The 12,074-nt window shown below is 45.7% G+C and overlaps 1 protein-coding gene across 15 annotated transcripts in view; it reads right to left on the bottom strand.

The window, feature by feature from the left end:
* The window catches only part of SRPK2 (SRSF protein kinase 2), a 290,037-nt gene that overhangs the window by 13,952 nt on the left and 264,011 nt on the right, over window positions 1–12,074 (bottom strand). For all 15 annotated transcript variants that reach the window (XM_033193842.1, XM_033193847.1, XM_033193846.1 and 12 more), the window contains 2 exons: window positions 4,220–4,320; window positions 4,006–4,113 (listed from right to left, as the gene is read on the bottom strand). In XM_033193842.1, the coding sequence (XP_033049733.1) occupies window positions 4,006–4,113; window positions 4,220–4,320 (209 nt within the window). The remainder of the gene's footprint in view (window positions 1–4,005; window positions 4,114–4,219; window positions 4,321–12,074) is intronic.

Here is a 12,074-nt window from a genome sequence, read left to right as displayed (position 1 = left end):
TATTTCTTACTGCCAAAATATGTCAGCTATGTATTCTTTGAAAAAATGATCATTTTGATTAGCACCCTTATTATTTCCAAGAAAACATGTATAGAAACCAATCAATGAAATAATTTTTCTTTCTTTTTTTTTTTTTTGAGACAGAGTCTCGCTCTGTTGCCCAGGCTGGAGTGCAGTTGCATAATCAATCTCAGCTCACTGCAAGCTCCACCTCCCGGGTAGCTTCACGTCGTTCTCCTGCCTCAGTCTCCTGAGTAGCTGAGACTACAGGTGCCCGTGCCCCCCACCACGCCTGGCTAATTTTTTGCATTTTTAGTAGAAATGGGGTTTCACCGTGTTAGCCAGGATGGTCTCGATCTCTGACCTTGGGTCTGCCTGCCTCAGCCTCCCAATGTGCTGGGATTACAGGCGTGAGCCACCGCGCCTGGCGAAATAATTTTTTTTTTTTTTTAAAGGAAGAAGGAAGATGCAGGCTGTAATGCTACCCGTTTTCGGTTCTTTGGAGAGTGACTAGATTCTCTTAACAATACAACATGTACAGCAGGGCAAATGCACACTACAATGAAAAACCTCTGCCTTCAATTCAGGTACTCCTAGTATAACCTTCTATTGCCCAGGCTGGAGCGCAGCGGTGCAATCTTGGCTCACTACAACCTTTGCCTCCTGGGTTCAAGCAATTCTTCTGCCTCAGCCACCTGAGTAGCTGGGACTACAGGTACGTGCCACCACGCCCAGTTAATTTGTGTATTTTCAGTAGAGATGGGGTTTCACCATGTTGGCCAGGCTGGTCTCAAACTCCTTGCCTCAAGTGATCTGCCTGCCTTAGACTCCCAAAGTGCTGGGATTACAGGTATGCACCACCCCGCTGGGCCCGAGTATAACTTTTATTATTATTTTTATTACCTGGGAACTTCGGATTCTTCTCCACTTGGCCCAATTCCCTCAAAGAGCTTTTCCCTGGACCTACTTATTTCTGGATTCTTGGGAGACCAAGTGCCTCTCTCCTAAAACATTCTCCTATGCCGAAGTACCCTGAATCTGAACAAGTAAGATCAGCTATTTGTTCTGTGATGTGACCAGTGCCGAAGAAGTCTGGTGAAGTTTCTTGGAATGGCTTTTCTTGTTTCTATAGCACTGACCAGGACTCACCATGGAGTTCATAAAAAGTCCTATCCGGGACTCTAACACATAAATGCAGAGAAATCAATGCTTCAGCTACAAAGAAGTTTCAGATTATATGTAATTACACCTGGAAGGTATAAAGCTCAAGAAAAACCAAAACTCAAGAAAAGTAAAACAGTCCAAAACCAACATATCCTTGCTGTGATCCTTCATTCTGTTGTGCTTCTCCAGCTGCAGAGCCTAAAGCTATCCTCCCCGACAATAGCCAATGGAACCTCGCTACCACCCCTCAGCTCTCATTCCCAAAAGAGTCTCTGTGAGATTTGATGCTATTTATAAACTCAAAGACAGCTGGGCACAGTGGCACATGCCTGTAATCCCAGCACTTTGGGAGACCAGGGCGGGTGGATCACTTGAGCTCAGGAGATCGAGACCAGCCTAGACAACATGACAAAACTCCATCTCTACAGAAAATACAAAACTTAGCCAGGCATGGTAGCATGTGCCTGTAGTCCCAGCTACACCGGAGGCTGAGGTTGGAGGATCACTTGAGCTTGGGAAGTGGAGTCTACAGTGAACCATAGTCGTGCCACTGCACTTCAGCTTGGGCAACAGAGCAAGACCTTGTCTCCAAACAAACAAAACCTTCAAAGACTATAGGCTTTACCACCAAGAACCATCTGTGACCTTATGACAGCTTGGTATTATGAGGTCAAATTTAATATATTAAATGTAATATTTTTACACTACAACAGAACAGATGAGGTAAGAAACACTGCCTCACTGCTCCTAGGTTCTCTAGGAAGAACAAAAGAAACCTCTAAAGCAGGGACTTTTCGGGGGCGGGGCAGGCAGTGAATGAGGGCCTGGCCCTTTTCCAAAAAAAAAAAAAAAACCAAAAAAACAAAACTCCCTTATGACAACCAACTGAAAAAGAAAACCTCATAAGCCATCCTGACAGCACTGCGGGAGCTTATGCTTAATTCTTGGGAAGGGGGCAGGTGAGGAGACAGAAAGGCTTTTCCTTAGGAACCTGTTACTGATATTTATGCCACTGTTCACAGCAACAGCATTTCAAGAAGTAAACAGGACAGGAAATTGTATGGAGAGACAAATGTTCATCTAATGGAAGGCAGGACAGATAACCTGGTATAAAATTGTGCTGACAGCTCCATTATCCCACTACATCTGTGACTGTGTCCTATTTTTCTGGTTATATCACCAAACTTAATACCCCAAATTAGAGGCACAGCATTTCAGAGTTGAAAGAGTTCTTAGTGCCTAATTCAGGGCAGCCCTGCTGCTAGTGGCCATTGTGACTTAACCTTCCCCACATCCTGAAATGGCCCCTGCTCCCCGACCCCCACTCACTGTCTCCGTGGCTCCTGTTCCACTGACTCCCACGTCTCAGTCTGCCTGCTGGGGTCACACAGAGAGGGTCAAATGCCTCTCCACACAGCACACTCTAAGTTCAAAGTGACCATCACTGGCCACCGGTTCTTTTAACTGTTCTCTTCTATACCTAGCTAAGGCAGGGACTTGGGTTTTGATACGGAAGAAGTTTAACACCTTTAATAATTTAAACATAATTAGCTGGTATTACCCATAAGAGCAACGAGGGAATAGAAAGGCCTGGTGTTTTAGGACCTATCTGGCCATGTGTTGACTCAGATCATGCTGAGTCAAAGCTGAAAGACACAAAGCACCCTCTTTTTCTCCAACAGCTGGCACTATCTGCTCAAAACAATGCTTTTACCTGAACATTAGAGGAGATAAAACACAGTAAATTCAAAAGAATTGTTAAAGTAACCTCTGAATAACAGAAAACTAACATATTTATTCTGCATTCCTTTTTTTCAGTGAGAAGAAAAATGCTAAGCCTTTCACACAACCCTTTCTTTTAAATATTGGAAGAATGTGGATAAAAAACAGTATGGAATAGAAAAAACATGAAACCCAACAGCAAACAACCCACCTTTCCCAACACAGAATGCCTGAGTAAAGCCCACCGAGAAAAAGCTGCTGAATGGGCCAGGAAATAGGGCAGAGGAAGAGAACCAGGAACTGGCTCGCAGATGTGGAGCCTCTTGTGTTGACCAACTCACAGGTTCAGGGACAATGAACAAACGATGCCGGGAAGGGCCAGAGGAGTTTAGAGACAATGCAACTGTGCGGCACAAAACCAGCAGCAAAAACAGGCCTGACAGGTGAAAGAGGCTTCTGCCGCCCTGTGGAGGCTGCCATCTCAACCACTCTGGGAACAGACTCTCTCAGCGGGAGTGGGCGTTGCTGCCACTGTCTCAGAAGGGGCTAGACATCCTAGAATAAGCCAGAATATCTGCTAGCTCTTGCTTTCTAAGGGAAGAGAGATTATGCATTGGCATCTGGGGAAATCCCTTCCAGTCTGGAAGAGGTGAGGAACCCTGCATGTCTGGTTGACCAGGCAGAGGCTACCTGGAGGGGCTCCCACCTGCCTGCCTCAGGCAGTCTTCCCCTGGGAGATGTCACCCCATCTTCCTCCACAGCATGAGTGAAGGTAAGAGTTCCCTATACCCTGCAAATTTTCAGGGACTACAAGTGAGGTCACCGTGTCACCACAACTGAGTCTGATTCATAGGGCTGCAGGCTGTGCAGGGCCTTAAGAAGAGACCATCTCTCTCTCACAAGCCCACAATCACACCAAACACCCAGGGCCCGCCTGAGGAGGACCCTTCCACTTCTTAAGATGCCCGCGGCAGTAAACTTCCCCTCACCCAGCCCACGGCGGATGACCCTTACAGTCAGAAAAACTGAGGTCACCTGCCTCAGAGAGACTCAGCCCCATCCAGAGTGTGAAAGGAACGAGCCAATTCCCATGGCAGCAAAGGGCAGAGCCGTCCTTACCATACACGCCGTGCTCCAGATGTCCGCAGGGGTGCTGTACCCCGCTCCTATTAAAACCTCTATGGAGCGGTACTGACGCGTCTGGATGTCTTCCGTGAAGTGTTTATGCTGGAAGGGAACAGGCTGCATTACCACAGAGCAACACAGACATTCAGAAAGTATCTTCGCACACAGAATCAAGACCAAAGTGTTTTAGAAAGAAAACTCTACTTACCACCCAACAAGCATTTCCCAGGTCAGCAATTTTTACTCTAATTTTATCTGCATTCCGTGGATCCAGGGGATTCACCAACAAGTCAGCCGCCCGGGTTTTTGCTGGCATGAGCAAACAGCAGGACAGTTAGTGATTAGGATAAGTGGTTTCCATGCGTGAGCAGTGTTTGCCAGGGTCACTCTCCTTTCCTAAAGAGTGGTGGAATGATCACTTAGGCCTGGGACACTGTAAATTCAACTTGACAGAACTAAAACTGCTTGTTCTCCACCTCTGGAAAATTATCCATGAAAAAGCAAACTGGGCTGCCCACAGGACGCCAAGGGCACTGCCTTGCCCTTTCTCTTCTTATCCCCAGTTCCTTCAAGCCCAGGTCAGCCCTAGAACAAGCCAGCCTTGCTCTCTCCCTGTCTGCTGCTTTGTGGCAGCTCTTCATGGTGTCAGTCCATCCCCTCACGGCCGGGATCGTGCTTGCTGATGCATTATCACAAGGAACATGAAGGTAGAAAGAACACTGCTGTGGGGGCCAATCACTCCCAGTGACACACAGTTCCTTGGACACCACAAGACATCAGGGTCCCTGGCACCCACACCTCACACCCACATCGTCCCCTACAGTTCCCACTGCCTGGGCTGAGCACACACAGATATCAAGGGGTAGATGACTGCTGATTAACAAACACAGATTAAAGGCAGGGACTAAACTATTTTGGTTTTGTTGTAGACAAGGAAGGGCCCAGACAGAGGTCTCTTGAGATGGCCTGGGCCATAAAGGCAATCTCTGAGGTCACTCATGAACTTGTCAAGTACGTGAGCAGTCATTCTTAATTCCAGGGTGACCCCAGGGAATCTCAAAGGCAGGTATGGGGCCAGCTTCCCAGGGATTCTGGGGCCAGATCTTCTCAGACAAGTCCAGATCATGCCTATATCAAGCAGAGTTAATCAAGGGGCAAGTGACAAAGAAAAATAATTTCATGAGGCCCAGAAAAATAGTCCCTTAAAGTCAGCATCTTCATCACCAAACCTCAGACTGACCTACAAGATCAGATTTCTGGTAAAGATGAAATAAAACCAGGACTTTTATTTATTGTATAAGTAATTTTGAAATGGTATTTGAAAACCAAGCAGAAAAGTCTGTTCAATGTAGAACATTAAACACTGATATGATTTGGGTTTGTGTCCCTGACGATATCTCATGTCGAATTGTAATCCCTAGTGTTGGAAGAGGGGCCTGGTGGGAGGTGACTGGATCATGGGGGCAGATTTCCACCTTGCTGTTCTTGTGATACTGAGTGAGTTCTCAGGAGATCTGGTTGTTTAAAAGTGTGTAGCACGTCCCCCTTCTCTCCTCCTCCTGCTCCAGCCATGTAAGATACCTGCTTCCCCTTCTATAATATTTTACAGTTTCCTAAGGCCTCCCCAGCCATGCTTCCTGTATAGCCTGTGGAACCGTGAGTCAATTAAACCTGTTTTTTAAATAAACTATGGAGTTTCCGGTATTTTTATAGCAGTGTGAGAACGGACTAACACAAACACCTACCTAGGAGAGCCCCTTTGTTTCCCTGAAGCTGGGCACTGCTGAAATGAACTCAACCTCTGTTGGGGTACATATGAGCTATGGAACCAGGGTGCTTGAGGAGGCTCTGATTCTTCAGCAAGCCCCGTAACAGGAAGGAGGGCCAGCCTTGCAACTTGCAGTAAAGCAGTGAACAGGCAAAGCCTCAGGACCTAGGGTGCCCACACAGCTCCCTAGCAGGGCTCCAGGTAATTCTGACCAGTATCTTAACCCTCAAGACCTGTTCCTCCAGCATGTTAATCAACTGAGCCAGCCAGGTACAGATATTCCCTGCTTGCTACCTTCCATATGCCTGTTTCCTTGTTTATAAGGATTCTGATCCACTGCAGGGTCTCACCAAAGGCCAGGTATGAGCTCAGGAAAAGAAACACCAGAACTCAGCAAAAAATCAGAAAGAGCGCAGCACAAAGACCAACAAAAGAAGGCAAAATGTATATACACTGATTCACCTGGGGCTGAGAACAGAGGTCCAGGATAAATATAAAAATGCTGACCCAATGGGTAGATGAACACTAGACATGATTAGATGAATGCCTTATATGTCATTTAATCAAGGAGAATCAGCAAGAAGGAAATGGAATTTGAGGTTTGAAGAACTGGATTCAAATCTGTTTCAATATCTACAAGGTGTAAGACTGGCAAATGACTTACACTGTATGAGGCTTGGTATTCAGGAAAAGAAGAATCGGAAGGGACCACCCCTTCCACACCAAAGAAACTAAAAACCCAAACACAGGAGAATCAGGACAGCATCTGGGTGCCTGGCCAGATTCAGGGGCTTCCCTCTGCTGTGACCAGCTTAACCATCATCTGGGGCAGGAGGCTCCCAACTGGTCAGTGAGGGACCAGAGAGCCGCAGCAGAGGGAAGGGGAGGCCCAAGAGCAAGTTCCACCCCCACAAACAACTCAAATCACAGGTCTAATGCGAAGAGGGCGAAGCCCTATTAAATGTATTGTGTTCCCCCTGAGCCACAGGATGATGTGATTTCTTTTTCTCCATGAGAACAGGTAGCTGAGTTGGCTGTTGTTATCTGAGGGCACTCAAGTCAAAGGAAATGATCTGTAATCTGCCACCCCCTCCAAGATGTTGTTTTTAAAAACATTTCTCAGGAGCTGCTTAATTCAATCACGCTAGAAGAAATATACTTTCAAAGACCCAACACCTCACATTTAAATTCAGGGATTTTTTTTTTTTTTTTGAGACGGAGTCTCCCTCTGTCGCCCAGGCTGGAGTGCAGTGGCACGATCTTGGTTCACCGCAACCTCTGTCTCCTGGGTTCAAGCAATTCTTCTGCCTCAGCCTCCTAAGTAGCTAGGATTACTGGCGCCTGCCACCACGCCCGGCTAATTTTTGTGTTTTTAGTAGAGACGGGGTTTCACCATATTGCCCAGGCTAGTCTTGAACTCCTGACATCAAGTGATCTGCCCACCTTGGCCTCCCAAAGTGCTGGGATTACAGACATAAGCCGCCACAATCGGCCTAAATTCGGTTGTTTTTTTTTTTTTTGGCCTTCATTAAGGTTCACTGAACACAATCTCTTTGGTGACATGCTGTTATCCTCCTGGTTCGGGTTTGTAAACAGTTACTCAGCTTCTAAGATGTTCCAAATGATGCTAGGTAATGTATCTCAATAACTTAACTGCATAAAAACACAACAGGAGGTAAAAGAGATTTTGTTTTTCTTTCTTTTCTCACTATGATAGTTCCTGAACTAAGGTACCAGACTGCTACATTCCCAAGAAGCCCACTGAAACCCAACTGGAATGCTTTTGTTGCATCTCCTCTGACTGAGTCACCACGGTAGTGACTTGTCACATGGTTTCCTTCTTACAGATAATGATGACACAAAGGACAAACTGGATCTGTCTTCCTTCCAAAATGAAAACTTGCAATTGCACTCTGCTTCCACTAAGAGGGGAATGAGCGGAAAGCGTTCACTTCGGGAAGAACTGAGCCCCTTGAGTCGCCTTCTGATACACTAGTCTCCAGGTGACACTGTGGTCACTCATTCCACAAGAAGCTATCCTAGAAACTAAATGGTAGCCAACAATGCCTCAGCATGATGAGACAGCTGCTGTCACATGCACATAACACATGGTGCTAGGCACACACTGACTCTTTACATTGTAAGAGGTCCTTATGAGGACGGCAAGAATATCCCCTCTATATGGAGGAGGTTCAGTATGAGGCCCAAGGAAGTAGTGGAACTAAGAGATTTAACGTTGCCACCTCAACCATTCACGCAACAAATATTTACTGAGTCCCTTCTGTGTGCTAAGCATGGTTTTGGTACTGGAAACACAGTAAGAAAAAAACACAAGCCAAATTAGGAAACTCGTGTACTGGCTGAAAATATGGGCAATAAGGCAAATAAATGAGGAATCCACACATTCCATCAGGTAGCTCAAGAGGCTATGAAGAAAAACAAAGCAGAGAAAGGAGATGGATAATGCCAAGGCTGTTCAGGGGAGATCTTTTCTGAGAAGGTGACATTCAGGAGAGGTCTGAAGAAAGGCAGGCATGAAAGTAAGAGAAGTCTGAGGCAAAGGACACAGGAAGTACAAAAATCCTAAGGCAGAAACAGTCTTGCAACTTTGAGAAACTTTAGAAAGAAGCCAGTGTGAATGGTGTAGAATGAATTAGGGAAACCACTGGAGAGTTTGTCAGCTTCAGTGAGGGACACCTCAGGGCATCACTCTACATGGGAAACACAATGGAGATCATTTTGGTGAGGGGGAGTGGGTATGGGGGAAGAAGTTATGCTTTGAACAGTTCTCTCTGGACTGCCAGACAGAGACATACAGGTGAGCAGGAGCTGAAGTGACAGGAGCATGGAGGCTGTGTTACAGCAGCCTAGGCAAGGACTGACAGTGGTGTGGGTCCCCATTGAGTGACACAGAAAGGATTCCAGAAATATCCCACAGGTAAGACCAACAAAATCACCCTGTTCCAGGGCCTTTGTCCTTCAGATGTGTTGAGCCAAGATATGCACTATGGCTCTGGCAGCTGAACATCTAAGAGGGATGGATCATCCTCTTCTCAACCTTCAGTGGCTGCCAAATTACTCTAGGAAAAAAGTGTACATTGTTTAGCCTGACATTTAGGTTCCTTCAAGCTCCTCGAACCGGCCCCAATCTTTCTTCTACTATGCCCTAACGTGTACATTCTGCCCTAAAGACAGGATCTACACAAACTCTTCATTGTTTCCCTTGCCACACGCAGTACCATGTGGTCAAGTGCAAGACTCGAGGTTATACTCCTTTCCATGCAGAAAACAAAAAACACCTCCCATGGGGGAGGCTGCCCTTGCTTACCAAATGGCCAAGCTGTGGGCAAAAACTGAGTGCTTCCAAACAAAGGAGATCCTGTCGTTGGTACATCCCTAGAATTTGACAATACTAAAACGCTCTGCAAGACCTTCAGTTTCTAACTGATGCAACAGGTATTGGGGATGGTATGTGTGTTGGACACAGTAAAATTGTGATTATAAATGGAAAAAAGCGGAAGAAAGGAAAGAGAAGAAGAATACAACAAGGTGTCACTCATTTGTTTGTTCATTATTCAATAAATATTTACCTTAGCACTGAATCAGATGCCGAGGATGCAAAGATAAAAACGCACTGTATTCTCTAAGAGTTCACATTCTAATGAGAAGACAATGACAATGAGCACTGCCCATACAACTACGATGAGCATGGCCAGCAGGAGCAGAGGGGAAAGAGAACTAAGCCTGCTGGGGACACAGGAAGCCCTCACCCAGGAGGCAGGCTACTGTGTTGGATCATATCCTGGATCAGGAAAATTTAAAAAGAAAATTTTAGAATTATTGAGGAAATTTGAATATGGAATAAATAATGGATGATATTAGGCCAGGTGTAGTGGCTCACGCCTAAAATTTTAGCATTTTGGGAAGCCAAGGTGGGCAGATCATTCAAGCCCATGAGTTCAAGACCAGCATGGGCAACGTTGTAAAACCCTACTTTCTCTACCAAAAACATAAAAATTGGCCAGGCATGATGGTGCCGACTGTAGTCCCAGCTACCTGGGGGGCTGAGGTGGGAGGATCACTTGAGCCAGAAAGCAGAGGTTGCAGTGAGCCGAGATCACACTACTGCACTCCAGCCTGAGCGACAAGAGCAAGACCCTGTCTCTATATTATGTTTAATAATATAAAATTAGTGCTATTCTTACATGTTATAATAGTATTATTGTTACAATGGAGGACGTCCTAATTCATCTCTCAAAAGATGAATGCTTAAGTATTTAGGAGTGAAGTATCCTAATATGTGCAGCATACAGCGTCTGTGTAAAGAAAGTATATGCAAGGTGGCAAAATGTTAATTGCTCAATCTATGTGGAGGATACAGAGTTGTTTATTGTACTATTCTTTCAAAATAAAAAAATACACAGATGCTCTAATAATTCCTTCCTGCACCTTCCTGGATGGTGCTGGCTATGCAGGGATGTACACTCTCCACTGTGGAGACCACTGCTGTAGATGATGGGGACCTGTGGAAACTGTGAGCAGGGGAATAACACCGATCGGGTGAGCATACTGCAAAGACGCTCTAGCAGCACCATGGAAGGGCACGCTGAAAGGCAGGTGGGGAGAAAAGCTGGAGAGAACACAAAGCCAAGAGACCAGTAAGGAGCCTCCATAACAGCAGAGGCAAGCAATGACAGTGCCCACTGTAGGGCCAAGGCAAGCGGGATCCCTACTTAGGAGGTATGACTAACAAAATGAGATGATTTACTGGATGTGAGTGAAAAAACGGGGACACACTGATGATCAAGTTTCTCACTGGAGCAACAAGAAATGGTGGTAACAAGCGCAGGAAATACAGCATGTGTAGCAGGTTGGCAGGGTGAGATGTATTCTGGTTTTGAACACGTAAGGTTTGAAGTTTCCTGTGACACAGAGATGGAGCTGTCATGTAAACAACAGGATAAGTTTTATGACTTGCCTGGGCCTCGATGGTGACCACGTGGTAACAAGCAGCAACTGTCCTCCTTTACATGGATTGTGATGACCAAGGCAACTTACATTCAATGGGAAATTTTTCAATATATTATTATATATTATTTATCTACCTTTCCCATTGACCTGTTGTATTTAATTCAGTGCTACTAACAACCCTAGAGGTAGCCATTTCTTTCCTTTGATAGAGGAATAAGCCAAGGCTCAGACAGAATAAGAAACCAAAGTTCCACAGTTATTAAGTTCTGAGCTGGGGATTAATCTGATGATATGCGGGTGCCTCTCGGTGTCTGCGGGGAACTGGTTCCAGGACATCCTGAGGACACCAAAATCCACAGATGCTCAAGTCGCTGATATAAAATGGTGTAGTGTTTGCATGTAACCTACATACATCTTCCTATATACTTTAGTTGATCGCTAGTTATTTATAATACCTGCTACAATGTAAATGGTATGTAAATAGTTGTTACACTGTATTGTTTAGGTAATAAAGACAAGGGGGAAAAATCTGTACATGTTCAATAAAGATACAGGTTTTTTTTTTCCCTCCATCTATTTTCCATCTGAGGCTGGCTGAGCACACGGATGTGAAATCCACAGATGTAAAACCCATGGATACGGAGGGCTGGCTGTAACTGAAGTCACTGCAGCCTAAGCTAATACTTGCAAAATAAGTACAAATAAAAAAGGTACTTCGGTCTGGTCATGGTGGCTCACACCTGTAATCCCAGCACTTTGGGAGGCTGGGGAGGGCGGATCACCTGAGGTCAGGCATTGGAGACCAGCCTAGCCAACATGGTGAAGCTCTGTCTCTACTAAAAATATAAAAATTAGACAGGCATGGTGACAGGCGCCTATAATCCCAGCTATTCGGGAGACTGAGGCAGGAGAATTACTTGAGTCCAGGAGGCAGAGGTTGCAGTGAGCTGAGATTGCACCACTGCACTACAGCCTGGGCAACTAGACTGAGACTGTCTCAAAATATAAATAAATAAATAAAATAGAAATAATTAAAAAGGTACCTTATAAATTACTTTCTATATGAAACTTCGGCCGGGCGCGGTGGCTCACGCCTGTAATCCCAGCCCTTTGGGAAGCCAAGGTGGGTGGATCACAAGGTCAGGAGTTTGAGATCAGCCTGACCAACATGGTGAAACCCCGTCTCTACTAAAACTACAAAAATTAGCCGGGCGTGGTGGCGCACGCTTGTAATCCCAGCTACTCAGGAGGCTGGGGCGGCAGAATCGCTTGAACCCGGGAGGCAGAGGTTTCAGTGAGCTGAGATCACGCCACTGTACTCAAA

Source organism: Trachypithecus francoisi, unplaced genomic scaffold (genome assembly GCF_009764315.1).
Source record: "Trachypithecus francoisi isolate TF-2019V2 unplaced genomic scaffold, Tfra_2.0 Lachesis_group4, whole genome shotgun sequence".
Taxonomy (NCBI): Eukaryota; Metazoa; Chordata; class Mammalia; order Primates; family Cercopithecidae; genus Trachypithecus; species Trachypithecus francoisi.
This window is presented reverse-complemented; position numbering and strand designations above follow the sequence as displayed.